Here is a 14,716-nt window from a genome sequence, read left to right on the forward strand (position 1 = left end):
GCGGGGAGAGGGGAGGGAGGGGGGGATTGGATGTCCACATTCCTACCAAAATCTTTCCCGACTACTTACACCCGATAATCGCTGTAAACGGCGCGGCTCACCAACACAGGTACCTTGGGGCTCGACGTGAGAGAAATCTGCGCCAAAACAGGGACGCGTGCGCGAAGATTAGCGCAAATCGGTTGCGCGGGTTTACGCGCGGTCCGAGCCAAGCGTATTTTGCTTCTTAACGCACCACACACACACACACACACTCACGGGTGTAATTTGGGATGTTTTGCGCGCAAAGGAGCGCGATAAGAGCGCAGGACGGTGCGCCACTCACCCGGCCACCAGGGCAAAGGGCCCTTCGCCCCAGAGTTTTTTTTTGCGCCAGAAGCAGACTCACGCTCGTCTACTAGGCGGAGGGGAAGCACTCGTGCACTGCTTCCGGAAGTGCAGTGTTTTTTTTTTCTTTGGGCGGGATGTAAAAGTCCGTTTCACTTAAAAACTAAACTACACACTAGGTTGGTGAGGGGTCGAGAGAGGAAGGTGTGTGTCTGCAGTTTCCACACCGGCTGCCGCCACGCACCCAGGGCGGTGGCCAGGCTCAGTCGTTGATGTAGTACTCCTGCACCGGGCTGTCACTATCCATAATCACAGTCGTTGGTGGGGCCGTTGACGGCCACGCCAATAACAGAATGAGACACGAGACACGAAATGTGCGATCAAAATAAGAGCTCCTCAACCGGCTGAGGGCAGGCTCTCACTCCCCTAAACTCTTCACCGGAGTTAAGGAGCCAGTGGCAACTCTTCCTACAAGGTAGCCGAGTTCCGAATTGTTGAATTGTTTTTGACCGCAAACAGTCGTTCACTTGAGTTTATCTTTTTTGTTCGTCACCGGAGCGGCACAATTTCGGTATTTCACTCAGCACTCAGACACCCGCGTGTCTCGTCACGGCGACGGTACGGTACGGTTTGTCCTAAACCCTAAACTGACAAACGATAGCAGCAGGCAACGGCGGCGACGACGACGACGACGTCGACGATATTTTCGGGCATGTTATCTCGTCCAGAACGCAGCACACAATGGGCCCCCGGGGCTCGTTTCGAGCGCGCGTGAGCCGACGACAACCATCGGTCACCAACTAGTCCAGAGGCGAGGCGACACGCGAAGGGCGGTCGTGTTGGCCCTTCCACCCCGCAACACCCGTTTCGTTTGCTGGAGTTGCTAATTTGTCTGCCTCGCCACAAGTGAGGCAGCACTGTCAGCGATGGTGTGTCCCAGCGGCACTCACTGCTGCTACTACTATTAGCAGCCGTGAGCGGAGAGGCGGGAATTAGTGCGCGGTTGCTACTGCTGCCTGCCAGAGGATCGTTTGCGACGACGCGTCGGTCAACAATCAAGCGCGTTGTTTTGCTTTAAATTGAAATTTATTGAACCCAATAAACATGCCCGCGCGTCTGTTGTGGTGTGCCAAGTCCGCTCTCCTCCCCGGCAACAACTGCTGGAAGGAAAGTGTTCCCTCCCTCTGGCGGTGTAGTTGGACTCTTTTTGGAGAAGAGTGCAGGGTTTGTCGCTTGCTGTTCTTTCACTGAGACTGACTGAGTCTGTCCACGGTAACGACCGCACGGTCATCACGGAGCGGTGTGTCTGTTTGTGCACTGGGTAAGTCCTGTAAATCCTGCCCTGCGGTAGTAATCCTTCACTTCCCGGCAGTACACAGTAGCAGCAGGGTTCGTGGCGTGTTGTAGCCACGTGACTGCACGTGGCGCCATCTCGTTTGCAAATCGCACCATCTAAATCACATTTAACTGGACAATCAAACCCACACATACACACACACGAACACTCTTTTTTGTTGTTGTCAGTGTGGGTTACATCCTCACAAACTCCACATTTTTTGTTTAATTCGCAAACCTTATCTGCCACGTTTGCTACACTCTTTTCCCAACCCCGCCCGTTTAGGTTTGTATGGGTCCATGCGTCAATGTCACAGGCCGCTTTTCTCGATCAATCATTCATCTGGTTGTGGTTCGATTGAGTTTTTTTCTGATGCGCTTCTACACATCACATTTCTACACTGTCACTGTCACAAAGTGCACACGTTTTCACCTCCACGCCGTCCCCATAAGCCAGAATCACCATCTCTCCCCATCGTTGGGCTGTGAACGAGAGAGAACAAATACAGAAAAAGCTCTAATTAATTTACGGAGGTCTATTCTCTCTCTCTAACTAATTTCCAGCCCATCTCAACATCTCGCGCATTCAATCAATTGAGTAAATTGAAATGAAAATTAGTATTAATTTGTTTGCCGCATAAGCGGACGGAGTTGTAAAACAGGGGCTGGCTACTGCCATACTGCCCCTACTGCCTGTGAAAGACGTCACCGGCACACTACTAATGATCCTATTCCCCGCGCGTCCAGCGGATCAACGTGACCCGCACACACTACCAAGCGCAGGCCAAGCGCCCGGCGCGCGAGATAAGCTTTAGCGCAGTGCTGCCGGAACATCTTTCCATCGATTTCCAATAAATTGATAAGTTTATTTACCTCTCTCAGCGGCAGTAACAACAACACCAAGCTACGCACCGAAACGCCCCGAGCTGCAACGGCTCATCTCGTAATGATTTGCGTTTGCGCGACCAGCTTAACGTGGCCAGCCAGCTCCTCGCGCTAGCCGAACTTCTCAAACATCTCGCCAGGCGACTGATAGCGACGGCTGTGTTGATAACGCGCGAGTTTAGTCTACCAACTCTTCCCAGCCAAACATCTCCAATTAGCACCGCTCCTGGTCCCTCACCCGGTACGTCTCAACCACCAGCTGTTTGTCAGCTGTTAGTTACTTTTTTTTATCTCGCACACAGTGTGCCACCACACAAATGCCACACAAAGTTTGCCATCGTTCGCCGGTTCCACGGCGAGCGGTGCCGTTTATTACACATCATTCATTACACGGCCAACCGAATGGCGGAACAACCGAAAACAGTGGACAGGTGAACGTACACGTACCAAACAAAACAGCTCAGTTCTACAAGCTTCGATGTGTTTGGCCGCGTCATCAGTGGCAGCGCGTTAGCCGCGCGGCAGTCACGTGATTTGCCTACACACCTCGAACTCCCCCGAAAAAAAAGAGACAATTCTGTAATGTCATTTAGGTAGAGCATACTAATTCGATTTCAATGATGATGATTCATGTCATAATGATGTACCCGTTCCATCCATCCATACTCCTGGCTTACCAATTCCAGCCCCTCGGCAATGTTGAGGCTTTTGATTGGAATAGGTAATGAGCCGAACGACTGGACTGGACCTCGGTAATGAGCCGGAGGAGGAGAGAGGAAGAAGAGGGAGGAAAAAAAGAACTTTCGAAAATGATTTGTAATATATTATCAGGCTGTCCGCTTCCGTTGTCCGACTTGGTCCGTCCGACTGTGTGTATGCCCTCCTGAAATGCCCTTTGCTACAGAGCCCGAATTTCATACCCTGAAACCTTCTCATCGTATACCACCAACAAGCACCGCCACATCAAGCCGCGCTACAAAGTCAGCAAAGTTTGTATTGGAAACGAGAAAAACAACTCACTTTACGCGGCCGGGACGAGGCAAAAACCGGCTGCCACGACGGGCCTGAACCTGGAAGCGAAGAGCACAACACACACACGGGGTGGCGACGAACCGATATCGCTCGGAACCTGTTGCGCGTACGACACAAAAACACGGGGCGGGAAATACCAGCTTTCAAGTTCCCCGCCCAAACCAACCACCCCCCCCCCCCCCCCCTGTCCACACCACCCTAGTGGTTTTGGCCATGGTGGCGCAGTGCATCTGAATATTGGGTCGCCGAGGCTGAACATCCGTCCGGCTTGTTGAACACCCCTGACGACCGGTTCGAAATGAATCGCTAGGCACCTCTTTAGGCTTTCATGATCCCGCATCACGACGTGCGTCATATATATACACCGTGGCACGCCTAAAACACCCTCATTTACGGGGACGGACGGACATCTTTTGCCCGGATGAAATGAACCCTTTATAGAGGCGCGTAGGCGCTCCTGCACATTGGCAAGTGGTGGTAACGTGGTTATCATGCTTGGGGGAGAAGCGACGAAGGCTAACAAGCGAAGGCTTTCACCATACTGCGACATCGTCGTTGGTCTGGTGGTGTTTTTCGAATCGACGACAGAACTTGTTCTATAAAAGCTCCAGACCATTTGCGCTACCTCTATTTTTGGTCCGTAATTATCGAAATATTGCATTGCATCATGCGTGTAAGTGAGCAGGGTTGTAATGTGATGTGTCGGTGATGGTGGTGATGGTGATGGTGGTTGGCAACAGAAACACGATGCTTTCTATTCGATATAGGCTTTATTTTTTCACTCCCCGATATATTGAACGAACATTTTATATACGGTGAATCATCTGTTTTTGAACTATCAAGTTTACCATAAATCTGAATAAATTAAAACCAATTTGAATTCAAACAGCTAGATAGACTAGCAAAGGTATCATTTCTTAAGAGTGTGCACTCTGAGCTCGGTCCACGATTATGTAGCTGTTGAAGCTCTGAATTTATTCATTTCAGTAAAAATAAAACCCATATTTGATCGACAAAAACAGGCACACTTGGAAAGAGATTGGAAAGTTTTGGTGTGTACGTTGAGTCTACGGAACCTCATTGAGTGTGCGGAGGTGTATTGAGCTTCGAAAGCGTCAGTAAACTCACCGCGTAACGTAGAGACCCCATGGGGTTCCGTTGCGCATAGAGAGCTACATTGGCCTCATGGAATGTTACATTACACATTCGGAACTACACATTAGGCGCGTTCAGTTCAAATTGTGCACAGAGAGCTCCTTTAAGCTCCTGGAGTTTCGTTACATGCTGAACTGGAAGAATTGTACAGTTCTGGTTGTTAGGGAATAGCTCTAGTTAGATTACGCTTGAACAGCTACTTTGTACAGCTAATCTGCAGCTAAACTGTAGTTCAATTACGCATAGAGTACCATATTGAATGCCTGGAGCTATATTGCGCATACGGAGCTACATTGAGGTGGTCCATAGACAACATAGAGCTATATGAAGCGCAGCCTCATCTTTAATCTTTGTTATTCAGTATACGTCTTTTGCTCTTGGTTCAGATACACCACGATACACCAGATTAACCATATTGAAGTTTTAAGATACACCACATTTTATCATAATTTTCTATTACTTGGCAACTTATTTGGCTTCACGGTCTTGGTCTGTTGCAGTTGTGTCCGAAACCGCTGACCGTTGAACATTTCCTCAAATTTTGGACCTACTAAGCCCCCTCTGTCCTTGTGGACGGCCTAAACACTAACGTAAAAGATTCTTGAGAACATCATGCGTTAAAACGCAGCTAACATGGTTTTAAGTCCAAATTGGACGTATTTAATTAATAAGAGTCTTTAGTGTGACGTCCTACGCGGACATGCCGGCCTATAGAGGCTTTCGAGACTTAATCCATTACCACGTTTCCAGATAGTCAGTCCTTGCTACGAGGGGACGATCATTTCTAGGCTTGAACCCATGAACCCATGATGGGCATGTTATTGAGTCCTTCGAGTTGGCGACTGTACCACGGGACCGCCCCAGTAGTATTAATAAGTAATTAATAAGAGCACTGGTACTGTAAAAGCGAGACGTTCTTTTAGACGGACTACTACGTCAGGCCGTTAGAACGATATTTCTTGCGCGCATCGGAACTCTCATGCTGTTCTTGGCGCTGACCTTTGACCCGAGATAGGCGTAATCCTGAATGACGTCAAAAGGTCTGGATTGGAGAGTAGCACGCCACCGATGGTGCCGCCATCAGTTTAGCCTTGGCCTCGTTTATCTGCCATCCAAAGTTCTCCGCCGCCTGCTCAATCACTTGCTCAATCAGGATTTGGATACACAGGAGTGCCGCAGACCAATGGTGTTTATCGTATGCTAGGATCTGGGTTGACTTACAGAAGACAGTTACCAAAGTAACTACCCTTGCGTCTCAGAAGGGTCGCTCTAGCGCCATGTTTAATAGGTGTCAGACAAGGCCATCCCCATTGGCTGGAATCTTGAAGATAGCAATATTACTTTCATTTTCATCCTGGGTTTCCATGCCTGGGAATTAGGGATGGTCAGAGTCATTCTTACTACCTTTAATTACACAAATGTTCATGTTTTAACAGCAACTTTCAATTGAAAGATTAACTAAAAACATCATGTTGAATCATTAATTTGCAATATTTGCAAAATATACACGTGAATTCATGTATTGGAGCCATATGGTTAGTTAAGTAACATCATACTGAACCGATTACAAAAAGCGGATAACTTGACGGAGTTCATATTTCGATTATTTTCAAAATGAAACAACTTACTTAAAACTCGAAACTCTTAACATGTCCACAACTCCCGTATATTACTGAATCTCCGTCAAACGACTCCAAATGTCTTTATTAAATATCTTCAGGGTACCATCTCAAATCGCATTCATTTCACCATTTCCCAAACAAACAAAATAAATGAAAAATGAAAAATGATGGCATACCACCCGTACCCGGCGCCATAAATCGATTGGCATTGTAATGTTATCAATGCATGTGCCAGTGCCATGATGCCACTTCTGACTTGAGATTTTATCTCACAACTTCAAACGAAAAGCACCAAACCTCAAGAATTCCACAACGGCCAAGTTCAGTACGGCCGGCAGAGATCTTATCGATCAGCCCCTACTATAGCGCAGACTTTGCTGTAGGTGCTCCCCCATGGGTCTTGGGGATGTTTCTCTTTCATCAATCCACTGTCTCCACCCTCCACGGAAGCGCTGACAGGCACATTTGTGCGTTGTCAAATAAATTTCAATACACTTTTGTTGGCCGCCGTTCGTACAACGTGCCCCAATTGGTGGTTGCTATGGATGAGGACGATCAACATGGTAACACAGTGCGGATCATCATTTCGATATCCTCAGCAAGCAGCATCCGCAAACAAAGCGTCATGTAAAAACGCACATTCCAGTGTGTTTTGTACGCGGATTAATTGGATTTCGAAAAAAAGGTAAACAAATGAACCTTTTTTTTTGTTGGCAATTATCACCTCTTGCGCAAGTAGCGCGCTGTACTGTGCACTTCGTGCATCGTTTGCTGCTAGCGTATGATCTGCTCCCTCAGCAGCTTCTGCTCGCCTCAGAAGTGCTCAGAAGCTGAGAAGTTGAAGAGTCTCAATAAAATAAACGCTGATGAACGTAGGGAGGACCACCAGCCACCGCCGCGAGCCCCCACGAACGTGGGATACGGACCTGCCCCGTCCAATTGACCTCAATCAGAAAAGGACGCGTGATGATGACAGAGCCGCGATCGAAGCCTGGTTCTTTTTTTTTTGCTTTTCGGTTGCGTGTTGTTTTGTTTGTGGGGTGGAGAGTTTCTGGGAGTTCGTGTATATGGACGCCTTTCGATAGTGGACCCATTCTCGGCCAGAGATCGCTTGCGTGCGTGTGTTCAACACCACTAACTACCACCGATCGTTTCGATTGATATTTTACGCGACTGTCATTACGCTCAGAAGCTCAGAAAAATCCCCGCGCAAACAGGTTTAGAAACTGCAAAGATCATTCCATTCGATCGACGAAGAGATCATCTGGGCGATCGTGCGGAGGCGAGAGAGATCACAAGGTTAAGCGTGGTTCGAACAAAGCAACAAACAACTTTTTTGGGGTTCTGTTTTTTTCTTCTTTCTTTCTTTATTTCCTCTTTGTGTATTTTTCTGCCAATTTCTGGTCCCGCGGTATCAGACCCATTAAACAATCCGGAACACCTCGTAGTGATGGTTCAGCTCCTTCACTGTGTGCAGCTTCACCAGCGTCCCCAGTGCACCGCGTCCCGGTGTCGGCCGGTGAAAGAATACGCGCCGAACGCGGCTGTGCACCAGGGCCATCGCGCACATTATGCAGGGTTCGTGCGTCAGGTACACGTCATACCCGGTGCAGAGATAGGGGCCGTATTTGGCAAGATTATCGTCCGCAGCGACTGCCGCTTCTACTTCTGCTGCCGTTCCGGTTCGCGTCGGTTCCGCACCAAGGCAAACCGTGTCACCGTAGCGCTCGCGAACGAAGCGCCTATACTGTGGGTCAATTCCACCGAGTTGGAACCCGTCCTCCACCGGCATGGCATCGCTTTGCTCGTCGTCCTGCTTTCGGTGCCATATGCCCCCGTTCTGCGATACGGCAACCATATCGATCAGCACCATTGGGCAGTGCCAGATCGGATGACGGTCGCTGTTACCCCCAGCGATGGCCACTATTCGGCTGCCAGCAGGCCGAGGATGAACGCACACCCCGAACGGTCGGCTTTCGTAGTGCGCCGACAGCTGCAGACAGATCTCCATGAACCTGCGGTGGGCCACGGCTTCCTGCGCCCCGAACAGCGTGTCCGCGTACAGTGCTTCGTGGTGCCGATTGGGATGGAATTTGCACGGCCAGAGCTTATTTGCTGCCTCATACTGCCACCGGAGCAGTGGCTGGGTGGCGGGCACCGGCATGACCTTCAACCGCTGCTCGCAAAGTCCATCGACAATGGTACGATCAATGCCTTCGGAGAGCAGGAACCTTGAGAGGCGTGATTCGATAGAATTTGCTTGCCCCTCTTCACACACCGCAGACTCTACCGGTAGCTTCTCCAGCAACTGAGCAACCGGCGCCAAGATGATCGTTCCATCGCGATTCACTCGCTTCAGATGCTGCAGCGTACCGATGGGAAGAATGCGTGCCAGGGCCGGTACCAGCTGGGAGAGCTGTCGATTTTCTGCCACACGCCCGATGTAAACCTCGATCACTGGTGTTGGTTGCGTAAATTCGTCCCCCAGAATCGATCGTATTTTGGACGGTGGTTCAACACTTTCTACCATCAGCTTGGGTCGCTTAGTATCCGGTTCGGTTGACATCGTTGCTGTAACTTTAGTAATGTTCACTGTTGTTTAACACTTGTTTCGATGCTTTACTCACACAATCAGATGAGTACGGTATCTGCAATAACACAAAATTAGAAGGAACACAGCTTCAACACATTTGATGATCTTGATCACGCCCCATATGATCGGGAATGGTTTCCAATCGGCGTACAACACACATACGAATACTAACTACCATCTATTTGAAGCGTTGCTTTTATATATTTAGAATTAAAAAAAACCTTTTTTCTTGTACCACTGTAAACAGTAACGAGAGGAAATATTCATTTGAACCTTATTATCGGAAATGTAACACACTTGCATGAACATGTAACATTGCCTGTTTATGTTTTTCCCCCGTTCCTGTTTAATTGTTACTGCTGTGAGCCCTCGGTGCATATGTGGGCGCCTTTCAATGGTAGGACCATTCTGGCCTGAAGATCGTAAGTATACGCCACCATAGCTTACATCGGTTTTGTGTCATAGGGGCCTGACTATGATAGGGAATGGCCCATTCCACTACCTTAGATAATATCCCCAACATAGATGGACATTCATGATGGAGTGATGAAGGAGCGAGAAAAGAGTGGAACATTTCAGAGTAATTAAGTCTTTCAGAGACGATGTAGAAATTGGAGAGAATTTAAAAGAAAACTACTTCCAGCTGGTTGTCACTAGATCATGCCAAAATGCTTTGTACCAATTGGAAACGTGGGAAAGAAAGCGTCTTTTTAAGAGTCATGGTTTTGGCTTTGTCCAATAAATTACATTAATGCTTCATCTGGGGGAATTGGTTCAATTCATTCGCTTCAATTTTTAATTGCTAAACATTTTGAAGTTGTTAACAGTTACCGCTTTGGCTAGACATTGTTCCTGTACTGTAATCGCAAATAGCGGGATGTGGCCAAAGTCATATGTACTCAAGACACGGTTTGATCTATTAATAGAGGGCACCTTCTTCCACCAACTTTCTTCGATATGTTGGTTTTTTTTTCAGAAATAACGACCGTAATGCCTAATGGTTGTCTAGCACAGAGATGATGCTTTATTTTGCAACCAGAAATGATCCTTCGCTAACCTTATGTTTTCAATGCCACATAAAACATTGCAATGTTTTTTTTTGCACCTTAAAATAATGTAAAAAATGTTTCTATTCTATTCTTCGCACAACAACCGGTCGTCGATCTAGACCTGTCTACGCCACTAGTGAGAAGCTTGGATATGACTCACTTGTTGGTGCACTCATAAAAGGATAGTCAGTTGCAATTCATCGGTTTCCGACGAAGAATTAGGTTTGGTTTGTGTTTTTAAGAATTTCTTGCTGGTTTGGAGTGGACCTGTTGCAACATATTCTTGCTGCAAAGTCAATTAGGAAATGAGCAAAACCGAGCTCTGAAGAAACCTTATGGAGGGTCACACCTCACCATGCAGTTATTTACTTTCACAGATCTTTACGATGTTCATCGACCAAAAATCACCAACAATATGGATTTCTTTTTGTATCCAGAAAGTTCCCATAAAAAAAATCAAAGTCAAACTAAACCACTCTATTGTTTCTTTGCTTGAATATATATGGAATGGAGAATATCGATAGGCCAAGACTAAAAGCAAAACGCTTGTAGCGCCGGATAAGTAAGTTATCTAATGGTGAATAATATCTAATTACACTTTTAGGCCACTAGCGTAGACACATAAACTAATTTCAATAAGCAATGATGAATTTCTGGTGGATTTTGCTTAAATACTATTTGTGCCGCCAGCACATAGGAAGAATATCTTGGAAACAATTACAGTTACATGTAAAAAAGAAACGGTCTTGGTGCTGGAGCTATTCCATTTACTTCCAACATGAACCAGGAACGAAGAGCAGAGTGGCGCAGTGGAAGCGTGCTGGGCCCATAACCCAGAGGTCCGTAGATCGAAACTACGTTCTGCTATCGGGAAATCCTTTTTTCAGTTGAAGTAATACCCTCGCGGGTGATCCGACTGGTGGTAGAGAGAGGTAGGAGGTAGGTAGTTCATTTGTTTTTGTGTACGGGGGAGTTTTCACCGGATTGATTTGCACACACTGTAAGCTTTATTGCCGGTGGTAATGAAGGTGGTCTCTCTCGGTTAAAAAGAAGAAAAAAACATGGGCCGGGATGAACTGCTCGTAGACTAAACTTTCAGAAAAAGCACCATTCATTCTTATAAGAAAATATGTTATATAGGATTTTTTGTAACTACGGTTACGCAAACTCGTGAGCGACGAATGGATTTTCGTCATTTGTCCCAACGTACTGAAAACTAGTGTTTGTTAGAAACTGCAGTTCAAGTAACAGATACTGATATTGGTACAAAACACAGTGAAAAGTTCGTAAACCACATCACAAGTTACACCAGTATCAGTTAAATAATCTGTCCGAGTCTGTAGATTTTATGTAGATTTTACCATAAGAAAACGTGTCCACCGACAAAGTATGTTACACATTCAAAAAGATTTATATTTTCATCTTCCCTATACATTTCAGACCCAAATGCTGTATTCTAAACTGTTTGAGCGATTGACTTTTTTCCAATAATTTTGCAACATTTTGTGAATCCATTTTACAGTCAACCGAGCGGAAAGAAACGTCCAGATGAAATAGGAGATATTTGAGATGCTTTTGATGTGCAAAGTATACCATCTGCATATACTTAGAATTAGGAATGGACCATCCGTCAGATATGAAAAAAATGAAAACAATATTGTAATGAATAATTAATAATGAATTAATAATTGATGACTTCAAAGGATTGGCTCCGATCCCTATAGTAAGGATTTGAATGCCAATACCGTGGCAAGTACAAGGCGAAAGGCTCAAAAAAGGTTGTTTGAATTGCTTGGGACGACGGGGAGCACTGAATGTTGCTACATCTTCAATTCCCAAAATATTAATTCTTTTACTTTTTTATAATTTTAGAAGTAAATATGATATTTTGGAACCTCCCAGGATCCCTAGATTAAGCAATAAATAATACAGTACACAGCGTTTCGTCAAAGAAACTCCAAACGGCCAAACCCTCCTTCAAACGAAGGCTTACGTACCGGGAAGTGGCTATTACACGCCAGCCTATCTATTCCGGGTTTCCTAAAGCCCGAACTTTCCCTCTATCGCACAGTTAACGTCTAGTTTGACACCTATGATAGTATGGCGGCGTGCTACCGATACCGAAAGCCGCCTTCTAATCCTACCACCCCGGGGGCGTTATCGGCTGGAGCTTTTCATTGAAAATGTGCAAATATTTATCGCCCAAGATTGATGGGGTGGGTGGGCTTACAATGGACAGGAGCTTTTGATACGAGGGGAGACGACGGTGGATCAACCGCCATCATGCATGGAGGCGCGTGACAATCCATTCACCGCCCTGCTCTTGGGGAGTTGGTGGTGCCCACTCGTGGGGACTCGTGGGTCCCGGTGGGTGAATTGGGGCGGCCCACATCAAGGCTAGCTCGCTGAAGATAATAGTAGATGGGGATGAAATTAGGTCAAGGAATAAACAGCGACAAACGAGCCACCTGTGAGATGGTTCGCATATTTACCGACTGTTCTTTAAACGTTCCGAAAAATTGTCAATTGCTTGTGTAAAGTGCACTATTGTGATGTAAAATTATATGAAAATTATTTTTTAATAAATACCATTTAACTGATCAAAAACTGACCCCGAACCAAGTAACAATTCGCGTTTCTTTCTCGCTTGCGTATTATCTGTATCTCTCTATCCTCATACCACGCACTTGCGCGTATCCTGCGTGTGAGGTTCGTTGACTTAGCCTACCAGGCCGCACCGGGTGTAAAGGGCGAAAGGGGGGGCATGCTCGGGTGGCACCAATTAACAGCCGAGGCCAATTTGAATCAATTCCCGATTCATTAGCAATCGCGCAGCGCAAACGCGGCGTGCTGTTGTGTGTCCTTCTCTTCGCCGTGCGCCGCTACCAACACACGGCCATTTCTTGCCGGAATCATGGCAAGCTGTGTGCGTATAGGCGTTTGCGGTTGATCGCGAATCACTTCCCCCCCCCCCCCCCACCGCCGATTGACGACACTCCCCACTACAACACAACACAACAACCCTACACTCACACAGGCAAAAGGAACGGAAAAGCATTGCCTACTACTTCGCCGAAACAGGGGGTGAGTTTAATGTTTGCGCGAAGGTCTCCGGCGCGGAGCAACATTTTCGGATAGCAACGCAGCAACCGTTCGCTACTAGGAAGGAATGTTGGTGACGTTCACTCCCTCTTCCCCTTCACCCCTTCTTTTTCTCTTGCTTCTCGCGCAAGTGTTATGTGAGCGGAGTGGGGATACCTGCGCCTTCCACCCCCTACGTAAGCGGTAAGGGTGTGTGCGTGTGTGCGTGGAAACTGTTCGTGGGATGCTGAAGGTCATCGGAATTTGCTGCACGGTGCATCCTAATCTTACTAATATGCACTACCACCACCACCACCACTACCACTATTGCCAACAAAACCGTTGTGGAGGTGTCGATCTTGCACTATTGTTTACGATACGCACAGAACGATAGAGCGTGTGCGTGTGCATGATTTGTTGATGCGTATTTGCGCCACCCGTATTGCGTACCGAGATTGAGCGGTACAGATACACACACACGCACACATATTAGCCACGCACGAGGAAAAGAATCCAAAACAAAGGCGATAAGAGCGACCAAGGCAGAAACACTTACCGGAAACGGGGTTTCGGCGTTGGACATTCTATCATACGCCATCAACACATTAAACTGTTTCTTGCACACTTACACACACACATGCACAATTTTGGATATGCCATTAGGCGATAGATAAAAACAAGGATTGGTGGGAGGGCGGGCGATGGGAAACAATTAGGACGATCGCGGTGCGTATTGTACGATCGTATTACGCGGCTATTTTTACATATGGTTTTAGTTGACGTTTTGCGTTTTTTTCTTGCTGGCTCTGTTGTTGTTATCAGAACACGTTTTGACAGTTGTGGGGTGTGTTTTGATTTGACGCGTTTTTTCGAGCTCGAATCACTATGGGCTAGATACAGGATAGAATTGTACAGAAGTTTTATTTTGTGGAAAAATAAATAATTTAAAAACATTTTGAGGGTTTCTCCGAGGGTTTCTCAGGGTTGTCTACGCTCGAGAACTCGTACCCATAATTTAAAATAAATCAATGGTTCTTAAGGCCGGTTTCGTGGTACAGTCGTCAACTCGTACGACTTAACCCCAATTACCACAAATCCAATAAACGACCACTAAACGAGTTCTAAATGGCTCAAGCTTTCAACCTAAAGGGAATCTAAAATTATTTCGTTTAGTAGACGACTCATGTATTCTAAAAAAAGCAATAAAAAAGCTAGCGGCGCCATCTGTTGGTGGCCCAAGTGCCACAAATCCACTAAACGACCACTAAACGGCTTCTAAACTACTCAAGCACTCTACCTAAACGGAATATAGAAAGACTTCGTTTAGCAGACGGCAAACGACTCATGCATTCTAAAAATAGCAAAAAAGCTGGTGGCGCTTTCTGTTGGTGGGATACCCCAACCAGTTGAGCTTCATCGCTTGGAGGAGAGCTTTCTCATTTCCTCTGTACTGTTGTATGGTTTCGCATTGAAGTTATGCATCGCTGGAAATAGAACGGCGATACGATTGTTTAAATACTAAACTCCAACGGAAACCACCAGCACTGAAGCAAGTGAGATTTAAGTAATGGTCGTTGGTGTCGGTACCCACGTATCTGACCACACGACCATTCATATAGATTTTTGCTCGGAAAGTT

General features: G+C 46.6%; 1 protein-coding gene and 1 non-coding gene across 2 annotated transcripts; one reads left to right on the forward strand and one right to left on the reverse strand.

The window, feature by feature from the left end:
• Positions 1-7,698: 7,698 nt before the first annotated feature.
• Positions 7,699-13,906, reverse strand: LOC120951603 (probable inactive tRNA-specific adenosine deaminase-like protein 3). The gene is made up of 2 exons (XM_049607875.1): positions 13,636-13,906; positions 7,699-9,004 (listed from the first exon to the last, which is right to left on the reverse strand). Exon 2 carries the CDS (start codon positions 8,920-8,922, stop codon positions 7,780-7,782), a length of 1,143 nt encoding a protein of 380 aa, XP_049463832.1. The 5' UTR covers positions 8,923-9,004; positions 13,636-13,906; the 3' UTR covers positions 7,699-7,779.
• Trnam-cau (transfer RNA methionine (anticodon CAU)) lies at positions 10,794-10,865 on the forward strand. The gene has a single exon. It is a non-coding gene; the product is annotated as a tRNA-Met (tRNA).
• Positions 13,907-14,716: the final 810 nt, after the last annotated feature.

The sequence above is a fragment of the Anopheles coluzzii genome, chromosome 2, assembly GCF_943734685.1.
Source record: "Anopheles coluzzii chromosome 2, AcolN3, whole genome shotgun sequence".
NCBI lineage: Eukaryota > Metazoa > Arthropoda > Insecta > Diptera > Culicidae > Anopheles > Anopheles coluzzii.

Excerpts from the sequence above, each read along its gene's own strand:
- LOC120951603 (XM_049607875.1), bottom strand. The coding sequence starts at position 8,922 with ATGTCAACCGAACCGGATACTAAGCGACCCAAGCTGATGGTAGAAAGT.